This window comes from Coptis chinensis, chromosome 3 (genome assembly GCF_015680905.1).
Source record: "Coptis chinensis isolate HL-2020 chromosome 3, ASM1568090v1, whole genome shotgun sequence".
Taxonomy (NCBI): Eukaryota; Viridiplantae; Streptophyta; class Magnoliopsida; order Ranunculales; family Ranunculaceae; genus Coptis; species Coptis chinensis.
In genome coordinates, this window is record NC_141458.1 from 13,000,562 (window position 1) to 13,027,324 (window position 26,763).

General features: G+C 37.3%; 2 protein-coding genes, 1 long non-coding RNA gene and 1 pseudogene across 6 annotated transcripts; 2 read left to right on the forward strand and 2 right to left on the reverse strand.

Annotated features, from left to right (window-relative positions):
• Positions 1-35: 35 nt before the first annotated feature.
• Positions 36-5,465, reverse strand: LOC147508030 (uncharacterized). 2 transcript variants are annotated; one of them, XR_015217878.1, is made up of 3 exons: positions 5,003-5,465; positions 4,842-4,907; positions 36-221 (listed from the first exon to the last, which is right to left on the reverse strand). It is a non-coding gene; the product is annotated as an uncharacterized LOC147508030 (long non-coding RNA). The 2 variants fall into 2 exon arrangements; XR_015217877.1 differs by having other exon boundaries at positions 36-232.
• A 1,130-nt stretch (positions 5,466-6,595) lies between these two features.
• LOC147508031 (PWWP domain-containing protein 1-like) lies at positions 6,596-11,946 on the forward strand. 2 transcript variants are annotated; one of them, XM_086600652.1, is made up of 3 exons: positions 6,611-6,771; positions 6,848-7,825; positions 8,861-11,946. In XM_086600652.1, exons 2-3 carry the CDS (start codon positions 6,850-6,852, stop codon positions 11,437-11,439), a joined length of 3,555 nt encoding a protein of 1,184 aa, XP_086456778.1. In that variant the 5' UTR covers positions 6,611-6,771; positions 6,848-6,849; the 3' UTR covers positions 11,440-11,946. The 2 variants fall into 2 exon arrangements, with proteins under 2 accessions (XP_086456777.1, XP_086456778.1); XM_086600651.1 differs by having other exon boundaries at positions 6,596-7,825.
• Positions 11,947-15,580: 3,634 nt separating this feature from the next.
• Positions 15,581-16,816, forward strand: LOC147508032 (protein SRC2-like). Its single transcript, XM_086600653.1, is given in 2 exon segments — positions 15,581-16,453; positions 16,455-16,816. Coding segments are annotated over 2 exon segments (846 nt in total). The 5' UTR covers positions 15,581-15,788; the 3' UTR covers positions 16,636-16,816.
• Positions 16,817-17,579: 763 nt separating this feature from the next.
• On the reverse strand, positions 17,580-22,023 carry LOC147508033 (uncharacterized; annotated as a pseudogene). Its single transcript, XR_015215528.1, has 6 exons — positions 20,570-22,023; positions 19,929-20,086; positions 19,410-19,601; positions 19,120-19,287; positions 18,429-18,568; positions 17,580-17,934 (listed from the first exon to the last, which is right to left on the reverse strand). The product of XR_015215528.1 is annotated as an uncharacterized LOC147508033 (transcript).
• Positions 22,024-26,763: the final 4,740 nt, after the last annotated feature.

The window sequence follows — 26,763 nt, forward strand, 5'->3', positions numbered from 1 at the left end:
GCACTACTGGGATTCTATGCGGTGAGGAAATCTACATTCTAATCTGCAAGTGTAAAATCCGTTTTACCTTTGAATTACCGAAGATTGAAGAGGATTTTGGCCAAACAGTTGAGAAGTTATACATGTATCGATCTCTTGATAGATGGTGGAGTGATGCACCAAACGTTGTGACAATCTTGTTGCATCAATGGCTTGTGAGATCCTGTGGAATATTGCTTTAACTGGAAGCAAGCTACACAGATGAAAGAAACTCAAGATCAGAACTGCGACACAATCCACTATTCAACTTTAGTGGAAAAAAAGGAAGTATTTTCACGCGAAAGGATTTGTCTGTTTCTGCAGAGAATGAGACCAAAACTCGAACTATTAATCTCTTTAAACCGGGTTCTACAGCTGTGGAAGCAAGTAAGTCCCGTTTTTCTCTCATGCGTACTTAGATTAGCTCCCCACGTAAGCAACATCCCTAAAGGAACATCATTCTCGCGGTCGGATGCTAGATTACTAAGTCGAGGCGGTTGGCAAAACCCTTAACGTCGATTGATAAGAAGAGTGGCTTACCCGTTTCTAACCCTTTTCCGGGACAACCTTTGTGGGTCAAATTCTGATTCGCGCCATATATGCTTAAATCTAGGGAAGCCCAATCTTATGTGTGCGTAAAGAAAGACATGGATGGTTTAGGTTCTCGAGGTCCCATCTAAAGACCACCTCAAAAGTACTAATTCCACTCCTTTGCAACATGAAAACCACAATTATCTCAACTACTCTTCATATTTGTTACGTAATAAGGAAATGAATGACAATCTCGGCCCCGGATTCTCGAAAGCTAGAATCGTCTTGAGAAGAGTGGGACTCCACAACTAAATGATTTCTCACCAAGCAATTTACGTTTCCCTGTTTCTATTGGTAAAACAGTTAAACATGAATTTAACACCGGGACTTCGTCAACTCGCGGTATCTGGAAAATTAAGAAGACTGGATGGATTGAATAATGGATGTCACTCATCATCGATGTTCCTCGACCTATTCATCATAGTGATAAACTGAGATTGTCAAGCGGCGTGGCCTATATGGATGTAGCATCCGGAGGTCCAAAAGCTTTCAGATAACCAACCATTTGTCACCCAAAAACATGTCTAAGGAAAGCAAATCTTGAGAGAGTCAAGTATTTCCTCCAACTTGAAGGAAAGTGCATCTGCAAAGCTATTTACACTACTACCTGATTTTGATTACCATGATGAGTGCGGTGAAAAACTTCCACCTTCGTGAATCTCGAAATAGCTTAACGCAAAGAGAGATGAACAAATTAATTTTCTAGCTTTGAGGGATGAATCATCAGGCGAAACTGAAACAATGGATATCAATGCTTGTCAGACATGGAATTCTCTTCCAAGTATGGGAGAGCACATTGCTTGGTTTTGGAAAAAGGTGCGATGGGTTTTAAATAGTGTATGTGAATTCTTTTGTAGGTTTTGTTTCCATTTTTTTTTCTCGTCCCGATTTATTGGTTTCCTACGTGAAGAAGAAAGTCGGGTTTTGTGGAGTTGAGTTAAACTTCCTTTTTTTTCTCCAAATTTTTAGTAATCTCCCATTTCACGTGGACACTATAAATATAGCATTTATATAATAATGAAAGCTGCATAAAAAGCGGCGGATGAACTAAATGTTTGCTAAATAAATTAACCAACTAATGTACCAAGCATAAACTTCCTTACCTTTATGTTGTTCAACATGATAAGCAAAGATTGATGATCGAGAAAAGTTCAGTTACTAAACGCGTTCTAAAGCAACCACGATTGGTCATTACTATCAAACCAATAACTTGTTCATCGAAGCTTTACGCCTTAGAACTTAATCTACTTAAATTCCATGCAAGTAGAACAAATAAAACAGTCTTTTGCAGCAATGTCAATCTAGGTGTAAACTTCTTTGCAGGTTCACATGTCATCTTAGCAACTTGTCCAAGTTCAGGTTCAACAATAAACCCAAATTCAGCCTCATCTTTGTTTCTAACGTGTATTATATTTCCAACTGGGAAACTGACTGGTTGTCTAGTGAAAGTGCTAGTAACTGCCCACGTGTTCTCACACACATACCACTACCTCTAATTGTACCACAACACACATTTGATCTGGGTTGACATAAAATTGATTTTCCACTTGCCAAGTTTTCGGAACCTTGTTGTGACGCTAGCTCGCGGATCGGTGGAAACTCAAGCTTTGAAGTAGCCATGTTTAATTCTTGGCATTATGGAGTTATAAATCTAGGGTTTTCCAGTATAGTAGAGTAGATATATATGTTGTATACCACTTATTTTTAAAAAAAAAATTCTTGATCATTGCATGTTTTCGGATAGGCGGGTGCTGGTTTATCCAAAGTAATATTCTGAGTAGTCTGATCTAGATGCCCCAAGGTAATTTGTCACTACTGACATTAATTTGTCACTACTGACATTAACCTATATTGTTCATCACTCGCATGCTTGTAGCAGATCATGATAATCAAGTCAAATAAAAACCAAACCTGGAAAGATGAAAATTTAACATTCACTGTTCTCTATCGGCAATTATTTGAGAATGATTTGAACTTATTTACTCTATTTATATCTGATTTGGTTTGGTATTCCCTCAAGTGGTCCGATACTTGGCTGAAAACAAATCCCATTTTTGTCAATGGTCCACATATGAAAATTACGCCCGATACAATCACAATTGGAGAAGTCTAAAACATAAATATTAATATGAATCATCTCCGATCATGTATTCGGAGCAATCAACAAAGTAACAACTACCAACTTAACATCAAAGACTGAAAACAAATAAATAAATGGCTACAATAGACACATATATGATTTGTAATCGGTGAGATATCTTGAGGTTTTGGTGATCCTTAGTTCCTTACTATGATAAAACTCTTGACCGTATACTTTCAACTCCCCTTTTTCTCCTTCTCTTGCGACTGCTCTAGTCTCTACAAAGAACCCAAATTTTCATTTTTCACAGAGATTTCCTGCTAAGGTTCCTCAACGAAGAAGTTTACAACCAATTTATCGGTCAAATTCCGACTAATAATCACTTCAATCTTTTTTTTATCACATCTTCCACTTTGCTTCACCCCTCGGTTCCTCCGGTGATCTTTATTCATACAAAGCATCCCTTGCCCATCCAAGATCGGTTAAAACCAAACTGTTAAGCGTCGATGCTTTCGCAATTATAGGTCAGTAGCAAATAATGCCTAGCGAAACGGCAATTATAGGTCAGAGTAGCAAATAATGCCTAGCCAAACAAAGAATCAAAGAGCTAATAGTCCAAACCACTCGCAATTTCAAACCCCCATTTGTATAAAAGCGATTAGGGAATACTCCCATTATTATTTGAACTATTACCACAGCAGCCCAAGTAACATTATTCTCCTTAGGAATAGCGACAACGCGCCTAAAATGAAACAGTGGATGAACCAAAATCCGCTCGCAATTTCAATAAAACAGCATCACCTATCCCCAATTCCCAATTCGAAGACTACGAATCTCGTTAAAATTCTTCAACACCTGTGTGGGTGTATGATGAGTCACACCACTTGATGAGTTGATGATGATCCAATCTCATCATCTGACGTGGAAGCAGTAGTCGAATTTATAGACCCACCACTCGATCTTTTCGACGAACCAAGAAACTGTCCAATAGATTGTAGTGGCTTAACAATCCCATCGTAAAAGAATCTAACAAAACTCGAGAACACCTCTCGAACTGAAGTTGAGGTTGAAGAAGTACTTACTCTTAAAGTTTTTTCTTCTTTAGAGAAGTAAATTGGTAATCTTCCATTTTTGTATCAAGATATGAAACCATCTCAACATAAACTCCACAGATCAGATAAGAGAAGAAGGATTCTCACGTGGAGCATACAAACATGTGTACGGTTGGTGAAGTTTTTTTTTTTTTTTTAGTAAAATTCTTTGTATCCTGATTTTTCGTTGGTAAGAGAGAAGTTTTTTCTGGGCAGTTTCTTTTTTCTCTCCTGATTTTGCGTGAGTAAAGTGGGTACTTAAAATGTGCCTACGTGGACACTCTCAGAGACCAGGAAAAAGGACTGCTATTATATATATATAAACAGACAATATAACTTCTAACTTCTATATTTAAGTGTCATTTACTTTGTTAACAATTCTTACTGTGAAAAAATGTGTCTTAGAAAGTACTTGAAGTTAAAGCAATGTCGAGGCAGCATCATGGGATATTATGTCGTCTACACAAAAGTTAAGGGGGTTGATAGCCAAGTTAGCCTATTGAACTGACCTATTTTGACTATTCTTAATAATGTATAAAAGATTAAGAAATTACTTTGACATATCTATGTTAGACACCATTGTCGAGGACAAGAACTAACGAGTTGATTACTTGGTGGAAGAGCTTTATGCTATCGGCTTATGCGTGTCTCTCATATTTCATCATCTAACTCCCATATTTCAGTGTGTGGGGAGTAGTTGTCAATATCGTATTAAGATGCACATATGTATACGGTCATCTTCATGTCAATATCGTCGACAAATGAAAGAAAACCAAAAACTTTCATTACATTCACAGCTAAAGACAACCAATTATATTCAAATACAACAATAAGCTGCAGAATTCAACAAATCATACATAAAACCAATGTTAACAAAACCCCATTAATGAAAACCAAGTTTTGACAAAATTAAAATACCCATGTCAACAAAACCCATAAAATCCTACCAAATCACCAAAAAGAATAAGAAAAAAGACGCATCAGTAAAATTGATTCCCAGATTATCGAACTCCAAAAGATATAACGATCAACAACTACTGAAATTTCCAGAAATAGTATACCTTCATAGAGAAAGCACTTCACACTGTATGGAGTTTTGACGAACCTAATTCGATGTGCCGTGAGAACTTGAAGAGAGAAGGAGATCAATAGACGTTGATTTGAGAAGAAACAATATAACTAAAAAGCCAATTTAAATAAGACGAATGAAACATTTTATTACCTTCTTTTAAACACTCAAAGTCTCAAACATTGCTGATGAATACGTCTTCAATAGTTGTTCTGTAGGAAAGAAGAGAAAAGGAGGATTTAGAATACGCAGGTTTATTTGTTATTTCCACAACATTCCGGTGTTTTAAAAAGCGAAAACTTCTAATATTTCTTTCGATATTTGCCCTTGAACAGGACGACATATGACGATTCGGGCTTCTGGCGATTTGTGGGAGGAAGATACGGAAGATAGGGTTCCGCGTCACGTTCGACAGTTTTGTTCGTCTGGGTAGAGAATCTCAAGAGTTGTTTTTAATTTTAGTCGTGGGTTTTTATTTTTTTTTTTTGGGAACAGTCGTGGGTTTTTGAGGTTGGGTTTCCATTTTAAGTGGGAGACATCTATCGCAGTTTTTTTCTCCACTTTACTTTTTAAGTGGTTCGGCCACTTTTTTTCTCCACTTTTACGAATCCATCCTGATTTCTCGTGAGTAAAAAGGGTACTTAAAATTAGCCTACGTGGACACCCTCAGAGAGCAGGAAAAGGGACTGCTATTATATATATATAAAGATATGTATGTTTTGGAAAGTAAAAACGTATCTACATGTGGTAGGGTTGTTACAACAGCCACCAACACACAACTTTGGTCAAAAAAATCTGTTATGACAAATTATAATTGGTTATTCATTTTCTAAACATTTCACAAATTATACATGGATAACACAAATTATCACATATGTTATGACAAAGTTTTTGCTTGTTGTCTGATGTTTATTTGTATAATAAAATAAAGTTATTTTTACTATTTAGCTTTTTTTCAAAAATAACAATAAGCTACCATGTTCATGCTGCTCTTAAATTGGCACCAGATATCTTGCCCTCAGTGAGCATCACCTCACGTATCAAACAAGTTGTGGTGATATGCTATAACATAAGCTAACAGAGAGCATACAATTTATTTCTAACTAAATCTTCAAAATACATGTGGACATTCCAAAAGATTTGTGTCTGTACAGACCCAAACACTCTTTTTACATTATTGAAGTTTTGTAGGCGACTAACCCAAATTTTGGTGAACTATGCCAAATAATAGGTTTACGCCTCGATTTTTATCACCAACTTGACTTTAGTACAAGAAATATGCCAATAACATGTCGACCCCTCGATTTCTCTAGTACATCAATTGCAAACTCTGTTCACAACTCTCCCAAGCATTGTTATACTTCTGGAAATGTCTATATATTTAGAATTATCACCACACACCGATTCACTCTCAAAATATGGATACTTTCTCAATCCATCCGTTTATGTATCCACTAAACTCTAAACAAAAAGTCGTAGAATAACAACCCTTTTATAGAGACACAAACTTGTTGCCCCTAAAAAATATCCACATAACAAAAAAAAAAAATATCAAAATTCCAAAATCAGATATTTTAAAAAGCTTCAATCCATACCAAATATTCATAAATCCATTTCCTTAAAATCCATAAATATCACAAAAAAAAAATCCGTATCTCAAATAGTAATTTCCTTACCCACTAACCCCGACTCACCTCAGTTCCACTCACCACTTATTTCGATCCCACACGTATATACCACAACACGACGACACACATACGTACCAAACTTAAAAAAAAAAAAAAAAAAAAAATCGCCTTCCTCATTTTTCCAATTTTTTTCACAAAACTGATAAAAACCCTATCACGCGAGAGCGTACCCCTCAAAAACCAAAATTTCATTTTGCAGAACAAATGCTTCACTCCATGCACTGTGTTAACCAGGTGCGAATTTAAATTCGTAATATTTAATACTGTTTTTCATGTTTCGTTATTGATTTCATGGTAGTTATGTTATCAGTGATGAATAAAACATCTGAAGTTAGTGATATGAATGAAGGGGTTGTTGTTGATGAGGTTAAAATGAATGGAGAAGTAAAGGAAGGTAAGGTTGAGTTGAAAGATGAGAAAATGGAAGAGGTTTTTAGGGTTTCTGATTGGGAAATTGATATGGAGGAAGTGGGTGTGAAGGATAATGAAGGGGAAGGTTTAGATGAGAAGAAAGAAGTGATTTTTAATAGACCATTTGTATCGGAGTTTGATTCGGAGTATGCGATGGTGGATGAAAGGGCGGCGGATAGGATGTCGGATGCGTTTGGATCGGAAGCGGAGAAGGCGATGAGTTATGGGTTTGAACCAGGGGATATGGTATGGGGGAAAGTGAAGTCTCATCCTTGGTGGCCTGGGCATGTTTTGAGTGAAGCTTTTGCAAGTTTGTCTGTTAGGAAAACAAAGAGAGTGGGGCATGTTTTGGTTGCGTTTTTTGGGGATAGTAGTTATGGTTGGTTTGATCCGGCTGAGCTTATTCCGTTTGATATAAATTATGCTGAGAAATCAAAGCAGACGAGTAATAAAAACTTTTTGAGAGCTTGTGATGAGGCTATTGATGAGGCTAGCAGGAGAGCCGCTTTGGGTTTGACTTGCCGGTGTAGGAATCCATTTAATTTTCGGCCTATGAATGTTCGTAGTCACTTTGCTGTTGATGTGGGTGGTTATGAACCTGGGGCTGTTTACTCTGTGATGCAAATTAAGAAGGCAAGGGAAAGGTTTCAGCCGAGAGATGTACTTGGCTTCATACAGCAGTTGGCATTAATGCCAATGGGTTTTGATCGGCAGAATGTTGATTCCATCAGGAATAAAGCTTTAGTTTTTGCTTTTCGGAATGCAGCGTTTGAGGAGTTTGATGAGACTTATGCCGAGGCATTTGGATTGCAGCCTGAACGGCCTAAAAATGATGAGAAAACTATGTTGGATCAGATAGCTAAAATACCAGTTCGAGGTATTAATATTTTATTTTCAAGCTCTTGTTAGGTATATGGATACACTATACACATATATTTTCCAGCTCTTGTTAGGTATAAGGATACACTATGCACACATATATGTATATTTTGGCACTTAAATATGTCACTTTTTGAAAAATGTTAGTTGACTATGCCTTTCAAATCATTATGCATACCTTCCATACCCCATTTACTGCTTATTAGTTAGTACTCTTTTACTCTTCCTTCAGCTCTGTGTGGCTTGGCTCCACTAACATTACTTCAGACTCGACACCATATAGCTGAAACAGCAAGGAATTCTGCACGAGATAAAATTGAATTTATAATTTTCCCTCTAATGATTGTTGATTAATAAACACAAATTTTCCTTTGTTTGTCCACTTTTGGTGTCTGCCAATACTCTTGACAGGAATTTTATTAAACTAAACCCTCAAGTCATTATGTGCACTTCAAGCACCCTACTAAATAGCTTCATATTAGAAGTTTGTAATTGTGTTATGTTGAACATTGGACTGCTTTTCCATGATTAACTGTAATTTGGTATTAAATCACCCACGTGAGTTAATAATCTGATAGGAGCAAATAGCTTGGTCAAACATGTTGTCCTTTCTGTCAGTATTTGACAGTATTGTAATGTTTTTTATTGATGGATTCAAGCGGGATAGAGCAGTCCACATAGCTTAGTATGATTTACTATATACTATTAACAATATATATGTGTTTTGCAATTTAATTCAGTTCTCGTTTGTTATAATCCCCTGTACCAGTGTGATTTCTTAGAAGTAGTAACAATCTCATTCTCAACAATGAATGTTATCATTGGTTGTCAGGTCGGTGTGTTTTAGTCCTAGTTTATGCCCCTCTTCATAGAGATGCTGATCATATTATATATAACCTTAAATGCTATTTACTTCTTGCCTTCTTTAAACTTCATTCCCATCTTTTGCCCCATCTTAAAAAAATAATTGTATTTTCTTTATTTTCTCGTCTTTTCTCTATTATATTTGTTCAATTGTTACCGTTTTCTCCAGCTCCTTTGAGTGGTCCTATGGTCATTGCCGAAGCATTGGGTGAAAAGAAGAAGAGCACCTCAAAGTCTAAAATCAAGGAACAACCAAAGAAGGATAAGTATCTGTTCAAACGGAGAGAAGAAGCAAGTGAGCCTAGATCCAATAATGTTGTCCAAGGCCGTGAAGGCATCCCTGGTACATCATCTCGCAAGGAAGGAGTGACAACAGTGGCGCCTGAGGATTATGTGTTCCAGAAGAGAACCCCAGTTCCTTTGTCAAGAACTGAGGTTGCAGTAAATCAGGATAGAGTTGGAACAACTGGCAAAGGTGTTAATATTAATAGAGCGGTACCTGTGGAAGCAGCTGACTCTGTAGGCACGAATTTTGTAGATGCACAGGAGACTTTGTCTCGTGTTAGTGTTCTTCCAGTTGGCTCTCCAGTGATTGAGTCAGTTGCAATTAGTAGAGCTTCTGTAACACAAGTTCCTATTGAAGATGGAAGGCTGCATTCCCACAAGGAGATGGTCTTGCATGATTTCAGTGGAGGAAGGGTATCAGGTGGAGCTGCTGTCTCTACAAGTGTAGGTCTGGATGCATTAAGTGGAAAATCTGACATGACTGGAGTTGTAGAAAATTCCAGTAAGAAGTTAATGCCGGAGAATAGACCTATGGTTGACTCAAAGGTTGAGCAGTCGAAACTTCCTGTAAGATCTGAAGATTCAGATCAAGGGTTGGAAGGAGCCTGGAAAAGAGAGATTTTGGAGCCTGAGGCTGCACCTCAATTACCTATCAGTTCCCAATCTCCTGGTGTGGTTCCTCAGACTAGTGATGTTGGATTGGTAAAGAAAGTTAAAGGTGTTAAGCGCTCTGCAGTAGACATTACTTCTGATAAATCTGAGAAAAAGAGGAAAAAGAAAAAAGAATCACAATCTGGAACTAGCTCTGAGCCTGCCCCCAAGCGCCTGAAAACTTCGAAAGAGGAAGGCATACCGAGGAAATCTGCTGGAAAGTCCATTGGGATTTCTTTAGCAACCTCAGAGAAGTCGAAGTTGGATTCACAGCAGAAAAACGATGGTTCCAGCAGTACACTTCTCTCAACTGATTCTTCATTGTCTGAACAAACAGTCGACCTTGCCAGTATGGTGGTTGACCTTCCACAAGTAGTAACTGACATGTTGGACCTTGCTCTTGATCCATTTTATGAAATTGAACGGGATCGGTTTGAAGTTGTACGCCAGGTCTTACTCCGTTTCCGGTCCCTTGTGTATCAAAAGAGTTTGGACCTCTCCCCGGCAAGTGAAGCTGAAATTTTGGAATCTTTGGACAGTAAACCCCCATCCCGTACTGGTGTTTCTGAGATTCTTCCCGGTGAGGATGGGAGAGGCCCACATCCGAAACGTCCAAAACATGTGGCTAGACCTGATGATCCCACAAAATCTGGTCGTAAGCGTAGCCTCTCTGATCGCCAGGAAGAAAAGGCTGCCAAGAGACTTAAGAAACTAGATCAGCTGAAGTCAATAACACAGAGAAAGGCTGATAGGCAGAAGATTCCTGAAGTTCAACCAGAACGGAAAGATACAAACACCACTGTACAGTCTAAGCCTAAGCCTAAGCCTAAGCCTAAGCCGACTAAACATGATGTGGGGAAGAAGCAAGACTCACCTGCGAAGGTGGTAGAACCAGGTATGCTGGTTTTAAAATTTCCTCAGACGACAAGTGTGCCATCTTCTAATGAGCTTAAGGCGAGATTCGGGCGCTTTGGGCCTCTGGACCATGATTTAATGCGTGTGTTCTGGAAGACTAATACTTGTAGGGTTGTCTATAGAAACAAGGCCCATGCGCAGGCGGCTTACGACCATGCAATCAGAAACGGTTCTCTTTTTGGTCATGTGAAGGTGAATTACATTTTGCGGGATGTAGGAGGAGGTCCAGTTGCGGTAGAATCTGAACCGGTGAAATGGCAAGTCAATGGCGCTTCAGATGAGACCCCACAGTTCAGGCCGATGGCTGCTGGTGATTCTATTCTAGGGCCAAGACCAACGACCCTTATGCAACGGACTCAGCAACGAAATGTTCAGCTAAAGTCGTGTCTGAAAAAGCCATCAGGTGATGAAGTAGTGTCTTCTGTTAGTGTCCCAAGAGAGGTCCCGCGTGTAAAGTTCTTGTTGGTTGGGGAAGATAGTAATAGGGGAGAGCAGTTGGTTAGTAGTAGCAAAGGCCCAAACAACAATAGTACTAGTGCTGATGGTGGTGCATCTTCTTTTGCAATGGATGTTAATAGTAAGAACTTGCAAAAGGTTATACCTAAAACTTTGCCTCCTATTCTTCCTTTTCCACCTCGTGCGCAGGATATGCATGAGACTCGTGCAACTGGTCACCAGGTTAATGTCTCCCATGCATATTATAGTGAAGCTGAGCCAATTAATTTCAAAAGTCATTTTGCCAACATTCCCGCTGTCCCAACTATGCCCCCCACAACAAGCAGCAATAACAAGAAAATTGACATCGCTCATCAGCTGCTGAGCCTTCTGATGAGGTGTAATGACATAGTAACTGATGTTAAGTCTTCGTTGGGCTATTTACCTTACCATTCTCTCTGATGGGGACGTGTACTTGGCTGGCCAAATTATCATGTTATCTGAATGTGATGGGCCATGGATTTTGAGGTGCCATGATGATGGAATTTGGATTAAAAGTGGGAAAAAACTGTTTATAGCTTCTTTGAGGCTGTATCAAGGACTTTGGTCTAATTGTGTACGTGCTGAAGGGATGGTCTAATTGTGTACGTGCTGAAGGGATGGTCTAATTGTGTACGTGCTGAAGGAGGAGAGGATGAGTTTTCAGTCGGGTCAGTCGGGACCGAGACCGAGATGTGACCGTAGACATATGTAGTTTCAAGATCTCAAGAAGAATGAAATGTAACGATAGTACTTGCATCGTTTTTGATGTCTTTACTCTCAATTTGGCTTTGCCTTTGCCTTTGTTGGTGGGAATGAGCGTTGTGCATACCCACATGACATTTTGTTATAGTTGTTGTGTTACTTTTAACTTTTATTTAAGTAGGATAATATATGTGGTTAACTTAATATTAAAGATGCTTTGCGACCTTCGATTGAGTTTCAATTTCAATAACTATTTAGCAAGCAATCCAAAGTATGAAATCTTTTGGCCACCAACTGTTTGATATTTTGCAAGTATGATAACACCTACTTCCCACGGAACCTGTAGTGGTTACATTTTTCTATTTTTTCGATAATCTGTAGTAGTTACATTCGCATCACTAGCCGACTTTCAGTAAACGAAAACTATGGGCTATTTTGATAACGCCAAATTTACTCTGTTGTTGGTGTTTGCCAACATCGTATATACCGTGGAAGTGTTGGACTGCTTTTGTGAGGGGTGGAAATCCAATCTAGTTCATTTACAACTGCTGTGCGCTGTCAATTCTTTATGAAGCTTAACTACTGCTTGTTTGCTTATGTTTTCAGTTATGCGCTTGTACTTGGCTCAAATAAGAGACATCCATATCCTCGTGTAACAAATTGTGAACTTTGGAGTTTGGACGCAGGGAAACGACTAAACTAAGAGCTGGTTATTATTCAATCTATGGCTCTAGTTGAGGGCTATTTCCATCTTATAGTGATTCCAAAGTTCTCCACTCCTAAAAGTAGACTTACAATATGAATTGAGAGCTAATTTTTTGTGAAGATATATATCACATGATGGATAACACCCCCACAAAAAAATAACTTAATTGAATATGTGTAACCTTGCCAAAAGTTGTTATGAAATTAAAAAAATTTGTATCGTTAGATAATTTCGCAACATTCTAAACAATTTTTGACAAGGTTGTACATCTTTAAATGAATTTATTTTTTGTGAGAATGATCTCTATTGTGTGGAGAACATCTCCACCAAAAACCGACTTCTAATGCATTGTATTTAGCAGTGGAGTAACTTTGGAGCCACTTTAAGTGGAGTTCATATAACCATCCCCTATTATATTTGAATGGGAACATCCATTTTATTGGTTTAGATCAAATCAATTTGAGCAACGTCATGCTCTATTTGATTGGTCAGATTTTGGTCGAGGATGAAGGAGATTAATTTTTGCAATTGACTTGGATCATACTTGGTCTGATAAAATTTGATGCCCTAAGAGCATCTTTAATGGTGAGACTTCAAAAACACTAAAATTTTGGACCAAACAAAATATCAAACAAAACATCTTCAGCCCAAACATCAAAGATTCGACACCAAACTACGCTGTTTTGGATAAACTGTACTAGAATAGCCAAAGCAGCTTTGAAACACTTGTACCAACAAACCCACATTTTAGCCTAAAGCTCACACGGCTTTTTAAAACACCGTATAGTTTAGCCCAAAACCCATGTTGTTTTGAAGCCGCTGTTGCTTTCTGAAAAACCATGCGGCTTATTGAACATCGGCACCGTATGTTTGATACAACCGTTGCTTTCTAAAAACCATGTGGCTTATTGGACATCGCGTCATTATGTTTGATATAATCAAACCAAACACCAAATGGAAGTTGATTTGGTGTTTGGTTTGGTGTTTTTTTTTATTTGGTCTCACCACTAAAGATGTTTTTACCAAATTTTCAAGAATTTGGTATTTGGTATTCAAGAGTTGTGACCATTGAAAATGCTCTAGCAACCTTGATAACGTATCCACAGCTCTTACACAACAACCGAGTTCATTATACTGGGTACTCTGAATCTCTGATAACCAATATAGAAAAAGGGGTTAGAACAATTCTATGCTTCTCAATACATGTAGACATCAGTAGGAGCCATTAGGACAACTACTCCGCTATGCGGAGTTTCAGGGAAGGTCATAAAACAATTGCGTCATTTCTTACTGGAAGGGGTTTTTCAAAGGAGTTAGGAGTACGTATACATATTATCCGGATGACCGGATTAATGTTAAAAGTTTCTTCCCTGCTTTTTAACCGTCTGTTTTTTTTTCTTCCCTGCTTTCAAGTTACTTTTTTTTTTTTTTTGATAGTTATTTCTTTCAAGGTACTTTCAAGTTACTAGTCGCTTTCTTTTAAAGTTGTATACATCACTATGATACTTTGTTATATAACGATTCTTATATTCACGAGTCAATTTGAATGTAATGTATGTTGCACGATTAGTCACTGGAGGCTTGAAGAATTTCCTCGGCCGCAGAAGTAGGGCGAATATTCCACAAGTTGCAAAGTTAAAGGAATACCATGGTACATCATCCTTTTATGTGCGCACAAGAGTGCTGCACCGTGCTTGTTTTTATTTGTGGGGGCACGTCATTATTGACTTCACAGACAAGAACAAAGAGAATTGATCTTCCAAATGGAAAAACATAATGGACGAGAGGGATATTGTAGGGCAAGTGAAGACGTAAGAATTGTTAGAACAAGAGCTATATGGATTCAATTTTATGCAAATTTCTAAATTCTAGAGTGCAGGTGTACAGGTAAGTTGGATTTCTGACAGTTGGACAGTATTTTGTGGAGCAATACACTAGTACCATTTGTTGATAAAAGTGGCCCAGATTCTATACACTACTCTTTTTCCTGCACACACTAACTTTATTTTTTTTATAATATTTAGAACCAAACGTCCACATTATTATTGTCTTTGTTAATTTTTTGTAAAACAGTGATTGAATGAGAGGGTGAACGACATAAAAAATGTGAGTGCTGAACGAAATTTTTTCGTTTCATTCAGCATTAAGAGAAAAATGATCCAGCACGTACACAGCTCAACAATTTATGCAAAAACCTCCTGATCGGCAACTAGAATCAGCAATCAACACTTGAAAAGGAATACACAACGAACTACATGTACATCAAAGGCTCAAAAGCAAATCAGTTGCATATATTTGGTAGTCTTGAAATAATTGAAAGATTATACATTATACTTCCAATTAAGACAAATTCCTATTCCTATTTGACCTGTCTCACATATAGTCACTAGCCTCGTGCACGTGGAACAATTTCAAGTCCCACTATTATTTTTCTTTCTAATTTTAAATTTAGGCTAAATCTACCCTGCGCAGGTCGTATGGGTATTTGTGAATTCAGGCCACTCATACCAGGGGTATTGTGTGTATTGCAATTTGGTTGAATCCAAAGGCACATTCTGCAAGACGCGATCATTTCTTGCCTGAAGATTGAAGACCTCTTAAATTTATGGTAGAAGTGAATTACTATTTTACCCCTATGTACAATCATTTTTCTAGCTGTGGGGCCCACCAAGCCTATGTATCTGACAATTGTGAAAATATAATTTTGTCCCTAAAAAATAGAAAAAACAAATTTTTTTATAAAATTACCAAAATACCCCTAAGCCCATACCAATCACTCCTCATTTTTCTATTTATTAAAAAACCTAATTCTAGAGTAGGCAGATTGTACCTGCGCTGTTACATTTGGACCTTCCAAATTCCATCAGGCAAAGAATGAGAGTGTATTACATGGCAAGTCTTTAATCATAGGTAGGTTGTACCAGCGCACCCAGAAGAGGGTGTACTCTAGAACTGCTATGTTAAAGATATGGGCCCTAAAGATATTAACATTTTCTGCTAAAATTCCTATTTCTTCTGGATATATGTAGATTCTCACCGAATAAGATTATTCTAGGAACATTACCGTTTAACCCACACGTTCTCTACGCGCCTAAGCAAAAACACAATGGCAATTTAAGTAGTTTCCTCGAAACCCAAGTCTTCTCTCACACAAAAATATATTTTTATTAGATTAAAAAACAAACTAATAAATAGATAAGAACGCGTTGGAATCCGTTTCCCTTAAAACCGAAACTTCCACCTTTCTTCATAACCTCCTCAAACCACCACTATATATATTTCCCCTTCCTCGTTTCTCTTATTTCATTACCAACTCTGAACTTTCAATCTCTACACAAAAAAATCAACCGTTAATTTCATCATGGAATATAGACCGTTAGAAATAACAGTTATTTCAGCTAAAGATATAAAAGACGTGAATCTTTTTTCCAAGATGGACGTTTATGCCCTCGTTACAATCTCTGGTGATCGAAGAACGCAACAAAAAACGCCCGTGGATCGCGATGGTGGGAAAAACCCAAGCTGGAACTTTAATATGAAGTTTACCATAGATGAGAATTTGGCAAAGCAGAATCGTTTGATTCTTGTTTTTCAACTTCGTTGTGAAAGGAGTCTTGGCGATCGCGATATTGGGGAAGTCCATGTGCCGATTAAAGAGCTTCTTGATAATCTTGGTGATGGGAAATCTTCACAGTTTGTTAGTTATCAAGTTAGAAAGCCTGATGGAAAAGCTAAAGGGGAGCTGAGTTTTTCCTATAAGTTTGGTGAAAAGGTCTTCGGTGAGGCGAAAATGTCAGATCAGCAAGTTTATCCGCCGCCACAGGCTTATAAGCCGGGAAAAGAGGATGAGCCTGTTACGGCTTATCCTGCATACCCACCACCTGCTGCGGGGGCAAGTTCTGCTTACCCACAACCTGGTGGATATCCACCACCTCAGAGTTCTAGTGGGTACCCTCCACAGGGTTATCCACCGCCTCAGGCTGGGTATGGCTATCCTCCACCTGGGGGTTATGGGTATCCCACAGGGTGGGTATCCACCGCAGCAACCGCCTAAGAAGAGTAAGTTTGGTATGGGCTTGGGAGCTGGGCTACTTGGAGGTGCGCTTGGTGGGCTGTTGATTGGGGATATGGTGTCTGATGCTGCTGGTGGTGGGTATGATGGTGGATATGATGGTGGATTTGATGGTGGTGGTGGTTTTGATTTCTAATCACTTGCTATCTTAAATGTAATTTTTAAATTTCCTTCTTCTTTTCCGTTTTTTGTCTTCTTGGAGAGAAACCTGTTATGATGTTTATGGAGTTTATTTTGTGTAACATTTTTCTAATCATTATCAGGCTTATGTACATAGTGTTATCTTAGGTGTGAACATGTGATTGCTCTTATTTTCATTGAATGTGTTAAATTTCCCAATGATCATACAAATGACACAAAATAGGTTGCGGAAGAACTTCTAGACTTGGAAGAAAATGTCAGCTGATTCGAGGGCTGGAAATTGGGTTGGGTCCATGAAATTTGAAGTCAACTGCATAGTACACGGCAACTGGGAAGAAAATTCAGCTGCCTAACACAGCAAAACTTCCTACACTAGTGTGAACGTGTTGCCTCAGTACAAAAAGTTTGGTGGTCACAGTTTTTTTTTTTTTTTTTTTTTCCGCTAATCACCCCCTTCTCTTACTTAAACTTGCGTCAAATCACAATTGAGTTTAACAATACAAAGTCTAGACTTTTAATTGCCCACCTTGCCAGCTCATGGGCCTCCCCATTTAAACTCCTACTTAACCAAAGAAAATGAGCAGAACTCATTACTCTAATCTTACTAATCATAGACTTAACAGATCTAATAAGAGGCTCCCTGCCCTTCTGTTATCCCCTTCTATAATGAAAGAAGAAGCTTGGAACATTGATGCTAGATGAATTGCAGTTTATGCAGCAATTTTTTTATATGGCTGAAGGTCGCTTGGTTACCTGCACCTCATATCACCTTATAGCGTCCCTTTGAAGGACTATGGTTTCTGCAATCGACGTTAATCCTTATTGATACCCCCTTATTGATATTTTGTTTTTCTAGTTCAATGGAAATGTTGTTTTTGGTTGGGTAGGAGAAAGGGGAGAGAAGGATTGAAAGATAAAAGCTTACTTCATGGGGAGACAGACGGGAACAAATCAGATTTCCTTTTTATGTTGCTAAAAAGACGACCTTATTCCATTCTCATAGATTACAAATTTGGAATGAAGTGTTCTGTTTGAAAGTGTAGAGAAAGCAGCTCCTTTATAATAGTAGTAGTAGTATAGACGGAATAGACAAACAGAAGGGCCAAATGTACGCTCCCTCCCCCTCCCAGTACGCACTACACATTACAAGCTGCAGACGGTGTACTTAGAATCAGACTTTAGCTTTCGTGGCCGCATTTTACTACCCCAGCAAGAAAAACTTTCTTAGTTGAGTTTCCTGGTGCGTACACCAATTGCAAATTATTCCAGCTTCATTGCACATGCCCCTTATCTCCTGCATATATAATTCACAGTAGTCTTTAGTTTAACCAGTAAACCAAATGAAGGAAAATTACATGTTAATCCACGTTCATGTACAATTGCGAGAATTTGTTTTGGATTAAAAAAAAAGATGCTAACGCAGGTGAAGACTTCCTCAGCTTTTGATGGGAAACCAAATTAATAGCAACAGTCCAACATTAGAATGAGAGTCATGGGCAAACATCATCCAGGCATGCTGTAAAAAAATAGAGAATGACTCGTTGCAATTGGCAAACATAATTTGTTGTATGTAGTATGCGCTCATTAAGAAAGTGACTTCATCACCAGGTATGCAGAGGTAAATGATGTAAAGTTGTTGCCTTAAAATTTGTCATCCGAGAATAGATGCTCAGAATTTGGTAAAGCAGCTCATCTAATCAGCAATTAAATAACTAATTTTAGCTGACCAATATGAGATACAATGATGGTCAGTTAAAGACACAATAGGACGCCCACTCGAGAACTTACTGGTGAAATTTGGGAAGAGGCGAGCAAGAAGCTCAATTATGTCTTCACAGTTCGTCACCTGTGGAATCTTGAACGTCCACGATGTATCAGCAGCATCCAATGTATCAGGTCTGTGGAAAATTGTTTGTCCGCAATTAATTCTGCTAAATTTAATCACCAAAAATGCATTTCTTACTGAGGGTTACAACTGAATTTAGCCAAATGAATTTATTCCAGTGACTTATTTGAGCAACTTGGAAAAAAAAACACAAAAAACTCTACACTAGAAGCTATGATGCTTCTCAAACTTAAACTGGAGAGACAGAACAAGCACATAAACGAGAAACGAATTAAAAAATAACTCAGTTACGTGCCTCAAGAATTTAGTCTGAGTACACTATTTTGCTTAACTTTTGATACCAATCTCGATTGAAGTCCAAGTACACTTTGAAAATGTTTATCATATTAAGAGGTTGATCTTGTATATATCTGCAGTCTGCACAAATACGGTATTACATTCTAAGTTTTAATTTTGTTCTCTGAGTTCCAATCCATTTAAAAGATTCTCCCTTCAGAATGGAAAATATTGATTGTAATACACTCAAGATAAATATAGAGATAAATATAGAAGAAGGTATAGCCATGGAGGTGCCAGCTGCCACATTTGAGTTTCAGAAGCCTACAACAGTAGAATGAAGGGTAGCCAACTAACCTGTTAGTCTCCACCAGAACTTTGTCGCTTCTTTGAGCATCAAACCATTAAGCTGATTAAGAACTTGAAGCCTTCTGTGCTTCTCCACCAACACCATTACTAGACATGGATTTTTTATGTATTTACTTCTTTAAAAAAAAGTATGTGGGCCTTTTCTGAGCGAGCACTCTACATTCAAAAAACATTTAAGGTTACAAACTAGACAAAAACATTTGATTGTGAAGCACTATGCATCAAGAAGTATTGTTTTTCAAAATGCAATAGTTTGTAACCTGATAAAGTTCTCGGACCATTGTAAACCCTCCAGCAAGAGTGTTCACTTTGAATAACACAAATGAATCAAGGATCTGATCTGTTGGCAACGCCTAAGTATTTTTGGTCCAGACCTACAGCAGATCACACCCTTAGAAGGGGAGCAACACCTAAGTATTTTTGGTCCAGGCCTACAGCAGATCACACCCTTAGAAGGGGAGCTCACCAACCTGGAGAAAGAAACAATGAAAGCAACTGATGTAACAGAACACTGCCCAAATTTCACCTCATAATCTCACATATATATTAGAGTTTTCTAACTTATGGGAGTATCATTAAATGGAACACTGCCCAAAACTCGTATTGATAAGACACAAACATTTTCCCCCCAAATCATAGAGATGCAATAAACTATGTTTCCCCATAAGTGTGATGTCTAGACCATAACTGACTCCACGGAGGCAACCCTGCCACACCCACATCGATCTTTGTCTAAGGATGGCAGTGTAATTTAAAAAAATATTTGGTAGCACAATAGATAAGTCCAAAACTCAAACCTGGAATGTCCTCTGCCAAGAATGGCCGCAAGGTACAAAAAGAGATTATATTATCTCAAAGCAATATCACTCTGTCCGGCCTTGTCCAATCGCTCTGCCCTCAGTAGGAGTTCAAAAGGTAAAAAAAGGAATCAATCCTTTCTACCTATTTTTCAAACCTGAAAAAAAATCATTCATAAAAGTGACTTTAGTATAAAGGGAGACCATAATTTTTTTTTTACTTCTTTAATTTAGTAAAACACCAAATATGCAGAAGCAGCATCTCATCACCAGTTTCTCATCTTTAAATGCTACTGCTAAATATGCTAAACAATCTAGATCGGTTCTGATAGAGCACCTATTTTAAAGATTATTTTGTTTTATTAAGCTATTTTTTACTTTCAAAAATATTAGATAAATAGGGTGAATTTATTTAGTTCAAGTTCTAGGCATAACTTTATCAAGTTATGATTATATAGCCCCATTGTAGGTGGACAGTTGCATGTAGAGATGGGACACCAATTCTAGACATGCTAAGAAACTTTAGGATTTATTTTTATTTTAACCTTCTGAAAATGCCTTTCGAATAAAATCAATACGCAAGCATGCCACTCTATGCAACTAAAATGAAGTAACTTATTATTTAAATTCTGTTGACTTACCTCTTCTAACATTGGCAACATCCTTCACTTTGATGGCATTAACCAGTGTCTCTGAAACTGCTCTATCAAGCGTAAATCCGTTCTCCATCATCTGGTCCCAGAATCTACAAGCCATTGAGAGCTTTTCTTCCCGAATGAGCCCTTCAATTATCAACTTATAGGTCACCTCATCGGGATGAGCCCTACTACAACACATATCCTCATAAAGATGCATTGCTTCGTCTACCATGAAAGCCTTGCAAAGCCCATTTATAAGGGAATTGTAAGCAACTACGTCAGGGGCAATTCCCTTCTCAATCATGTCCAGAAAAAAGTTCCGAGCCAGCTCTATTCTCCCAGTCTTGCATAGGTGATCAACCATTGTAGTGTATACAACTCGATCAGGAATCAAATTCATGCTCAGCATTTGATCAAAAAGATCCTCAGCTAAATCTGCACGACCTTCTCCAAAGAAAGTATTTATGAGAACAGTGTAGGTCACAGTATCAGCAACTATCCCCTTTCCACTCATCTCCTCAAATAATTCATAGGCCCTTTTCGTGTGACTAGCTTTGCAAAGTGCTGCGATAAGAGTGTTAAATGATACAACATCGCATAGACTTCTCATCTCCATCTTACCCACCATCAAAAGGTAGGCTTTGTTTAAACGCCTGGCTTTGCACAGCCCCTTTAGAAGTTGGTTGTAACTGTAACTATCTGGTTTTAACCCACTCCTCTCCATCTTATCCATCAACTTCTCTGCATCCTCTAACATAAGCTCATCACAACAATAATTTAAGAGTATGTTGTAAGTCACCAAATCTGGCTCACATCCATTTCTCCGCATGAATGCCTTTATAACTTGGGCTTTGTCTACCCGTCCGGCTTGACAAAACCCACTAATAAGAGCATTATAGACTGAAATGCTAAACTCAACTTGGTGCTTCATCATTCCCAGGGTAAGCTCATAAGCCAAATCAACCTTCCCTCGCTCACAAAGGCCAAAAACCAGAGCTCCACAAGCTACAACATCTGGACTAAACCCTCTTCCTACCATTTCATGCCAAATCTCAACTGCAGACTCGTATCGTCCAAATTTACAAAAACCATCTATTATTGTGGTATAGGTAACAACATCAGGCTCACTTCCCTTACAATACATTGTCTTCAGAACCTCAATTGCAGTATCAATCTTTCCTCCTTGCACAAGACATTCAGATATATATTATAAGCCCAAATATCAGGGACCAACATAAGTTTATCCATGTCATGTAAAAGTCTCTCAATCAAACCCAGGTTTCTCACCTTACAAAGACCGAAATGAGCCTTGAATAAGTAAATGAGCTCAACGAAAAACCCTGTGGGATCATTTCACAATAATACCTTTCAGCTAAATCAAACCGACCTTCTTGAATTAATACTCCAATAAATCGATTATAATCTACACTAAACACTCTACAATTAGACTCAATCATTTCATCAAATGTCCAAATAGCTAAATCAATCAAACCAGCTCTAACATACCCCGATATCAAAATCCGATAAATAGACCGATGAATATAAAACCGCCGTCCTTGATCCTACGCAAAAATTCCGACAAATCCTCGAACCTACAATCTCTAATCAATAAACATATCATAGACTTATACGTATAGTAATCGTGCACAAAACCCAATCTCAACTCCACCCAATTATAAAAACAAAACCCCAAAACAGAATCAGGCACTCTCTTCAACACCTGATTAACAATGTAGCTAGTCCACATTACATCCAACCCCTCCAACTCCATTTCCAAAGAATCACACCAATGTTTATACTTAAAAAGGGTATTACTTATTCTATAAACAGATTCTAAAAAAGGTGATTTCACACTATTTGCTAAAAGTTTTACTAACTGAGCATTGGTCTCATTTCTTTCATTCTTGTAAAAATGTGAATTTGAGCTGAAACTTACAATTATATTAGAAGGGGCATTTGCAATACACTTTGTATTGATAGAGTTAGTATTGAAAGATCTAAAGATGGGTTTTGAGAATGAAATGGAACAAAGTATACAAAAGAGTGAATGTTTGTAACTTCTTACCACCATTATAGTGTAAAGTTTGAATCTTTTTGAAGATTCCCATTTCATCTAACCATGAATTTTTTTGGTGTGGCCTCTTTTGCAGTCACTGCAATCTGAATTTTGATGGAAACCTCAAAGCGAGGGAAGAAGAGTGAGAAAAAATGCTCCCACTTGATTATAGCCGTTCATCTTGTTTGTTTTGTTGGACTCGAGGAAATGTTGGTCTTTTTGTTGTGGATTGACTTTTATGCCCTTTGTTTCTTTTATCTGGTGTCTGGTGATCTATAAGCCCAAAGCCTGACCCGGCCTTCATAGCCCAATGGGCCGAAAAGCTTTTGAGGTCGGGGAAGATCTTTCATTGAAAACCAAAGACTATCAATTACTTGAGATCAATCAAGTAACAACAACAATTTACTTAAAATCGAGATTAATAAAAAAGAGATAAAGTGAAGTACCTTTAAAAATAGATTGTTGTTCGTCAGATATACAAATAAATTGATGTGGAAAGTTAATTCAATTTAGAAGACATTATTAGAGAAGGAAATGTAGGTGTTTGCAATTTCTAATTGAGAAAGAGTAAGAGACTGCCGGTTGAACTAGAAAGATATTATTAGGGGGGTATATGTAAATATTTTATAGTTGTTTTATAAATTTTAAAATCATAAAGGAGGAAAGGCTAAATAATAAAAGAAAGGAGATCTAAATTAGCCTACTCGATAGTGAGGAGGGGTTCCTCAAAACCCGGCTGAGATCTTTGAAAGATCACTCAAATGTTAAGTTGCAAAAATGTTGCTTGCCCAATTTTATGGAGGGCTGTCCAAGGTTCGGTTCGGGTCAGTTTAGTCTAAATATATAGACCGAATCACAAGGGTTGGTTTCTAATTTTCCAAACCGTAATCGAACCGTAGCTAGAAGAAAACCAGGTTCTAACCGAAATGTAAAATCAGTTCGGTTTGGTTTAAAACCGAATCTATTGACTTAAAGCCAAAATTTTATGTGTGTGTGTTTTTTTTGTAACGAAACTTTGATCTTTATATAAACTAGCAAGATGCACGTGGTTGACAAACAAATTTATTATATATATATATATATATATATATATATATATATATATATATATATATATATATATATATATATATATATATATATATATATAGCCCGGCTCCTAAAAGGACTTTAAATAAGGACCTTAAATAAGTACCAAATCTAAAACACCCACAACCACCTACAAAATGATTTAAACCCTAATATTTTGTGCATATGATCTACTAACTATAAAGAACATCTCTACAAAAATTCAACTTGTTTGACAATTTTTAACACTGTGAAAAGATGAATGCAAAAACTAAACATTTCTGGACCTTTATATATATATATATATATATTCAAAAGTGGAAAACAATTTTATCTAAGTTAGAGGATATCAAACGAGTTGCATTTTTGTAGAGATGTTCTTTATGGTTAGTAGATCATATGTGATAATACGTAAAATAAATAGTTTTACTAATGAATAAAGCGATGAAACTCTAAACGAAAGTAAAACTAAAACTGATTTGTTACTAGATTTATCAAAAGATTTCTACTCAATCCTATTGAGATATAGTGGAGTAGATGATTAGTTCCACTCCTAGTTCTTTCACATGTAATGTTTTCTAAGTCTAATCAATCTTAACTAAAGTCTAATGAGAGATTTTACTTAATTATAAACTACGATGCAACTACCCACAAGATCGACTAATTAACTACGGAATCTTTGCGTTGATTTTTTTATGATAAGGAATTAGGGGGGATTGATTCCACCTTAACTCAACTTAACTTACTAACGATGAATCGTCGTAATCCGAATTGAACTGCTACACAGAACAATTGGTTCTTCCTAATCCCTAATTACACATGACACTTCTACCAATTCATAACTAGCATGTGAACGATTAAACCCATTCTCATAGTGAATTAATCGTTTCTAGAGTGGAATAGAAATTACGACGACTCTACGATAATCGGAATCAAGCTTTCATCAAGGCTTCTCAACCCCCTCTAATGGAGGTTTAGCCGAGAATCATTCCGCAATCATTTCCATATGAATCTAAACTAAACATAATATCAAGATTCCAACTTTACTAATTTAACAAACAATAATTGAAATCTAATTAATAATTAAGAAATGATATCAACAAGAATTTAAACTAGATCTATAAATGTAATGACAAAAAACGAATTGAATAATAATAAACTATTTTATTAATCTAATCAAATGAATAACAATATTTTAAAGGTTTAATCTAAAACAAGGAATGAAATGAAACTAAACTTAATTAAAAACCATTAAAACTAGATCTAGAAGCTATTCTAATGGCTACTTTCTATCCTAAGCTCCTAGATATCTTCAGAGTTAAGTCCTCCTTCTTGATAAGGAGGAAATCAGATCCAAAAATCGTGCATGGGCTTGGAGCCATGTTTTGGGCCGGAAAATCGGGACCAAAACCTAATTTCTTCAGTCTAAAAAGGGCTCTTCAGCTGGATTCGGTCCACTTCAGCTCCTCTGATTGGGCCAAAGCTTGGACCATTGGAAAGCTCTTCCCGAGCCAGTCGTTTTGACATAAGGTAGGCCCAATTCCAAGGTCTGAGTCCAAAGATACGGTATTCGGAAGTTCTACTGACTTTGTGCACTGTTTCTGCCCGCATGGACTTTGACTTTTCAAGGTCTGAGTAGGCTTTACAAAGGCTTTGTCTTCTCGAATCTTGGCCTTTAATCACAGAACTCCTTAGCAACCAACCATTGCTCCTTTATCTCATCAAGGTGGCACATTTCTGTACATAAGTGACTTTGAAGCCTGAAACGCATAAAAACACGTAATCAGTATTAACTCTTAATTATTACTCACATAATTGGTATAAAAGTATGATTGTTAAGGGGTTAAAACTATAGATTTGAGCTCTTATCAAACCACCCCCAAACAGCATTTTGCTTGTCCTCAAGCAAATATGAGAAATTAGAATAAGTGACCAAAAAAATGGAGTTCTAACTACTCTAGTTTCGCTGAGTGCGATTGCATTTACCATATGCAATAAGGCCTTAAACCACTAGGAATTCCCTAGTGGACGAGTTCTAGCCTTGTGAGAGTTTTCCAGTGAAGGTACTCACAAACTTCATCTATACTACAACGACTAAGAAATAAAACTATTGTTTCCTTATTCATGCTCCCAATTATCTATACATCTCACTAGTAACGCATACAGAAATATCAAGTCGAAACCTAAGTTAATATATGCCTAATAATCGATTATCTACGAATAAACATATATACAATGAGTAATACTATGAAATGCATTAACAGGTCCGTTTCTGAAACTCGGAATAACGTCCTTAAGTAGGTTCTCACAATAATAGTCAAGATACAACACTCTGATTTTTCCACTCAAGTTTAAGCTACTCGATCGCGTTGATGGGCACACTTTACCTTACAATCTCAATGACAAACAAAGGAAAGTTCTGAGTCGATCAAACACATCGCCACTTACTATCACACTAACCTATTCCTAATTGAGCTAGAGGTCTTTATTAGGTGTTTACGGGGATTAGGAGATGGTTTAAGAAGGAAGGAAATGGATATTCAAAAGGACAAGTCCGAGATAATAGAGCCTTCATATTATGTAACTTAGAGAAAACCTTGTTATTTTCTTTTTTTTCTATACTTTGTTTCCATCCTTAGCCATATTTTTCTTTTTCTTTTCTTTGGCTTTTTGACTCCTTTTATTCTATTTTTGGAGTTTTTATTTATTTATATTTTTCTTTTTCTTTTCCTTGGATGGAAACTTCTTTTCTTTTTCCAAGCAACTAACTAATTTTTGTTTTACGAGGTTTTCTCTTCTTCTTTCTTCACTCATTCTATTCTCAAACTTATTCTAGATTGGGTAAGTTGAATTTTTATTTGTTTTGTTTTTTGTAGCAGGGGTAAAGGAATTGTGGTTTATAGAAGGCTAAAGAAAGGCTCGGAGGGGCGACTAGCGGAAAATAATGCATAGGTTTGAATTTACGGCTATATCAATCCAAAGAGGGCCTAAATTTCGCTTAGGATATGGCATAGTGATCAAGCAAGTGGGCGTGTGATTTCTCTATCCGATTTTACTTCTCCCTTGTGTCCTT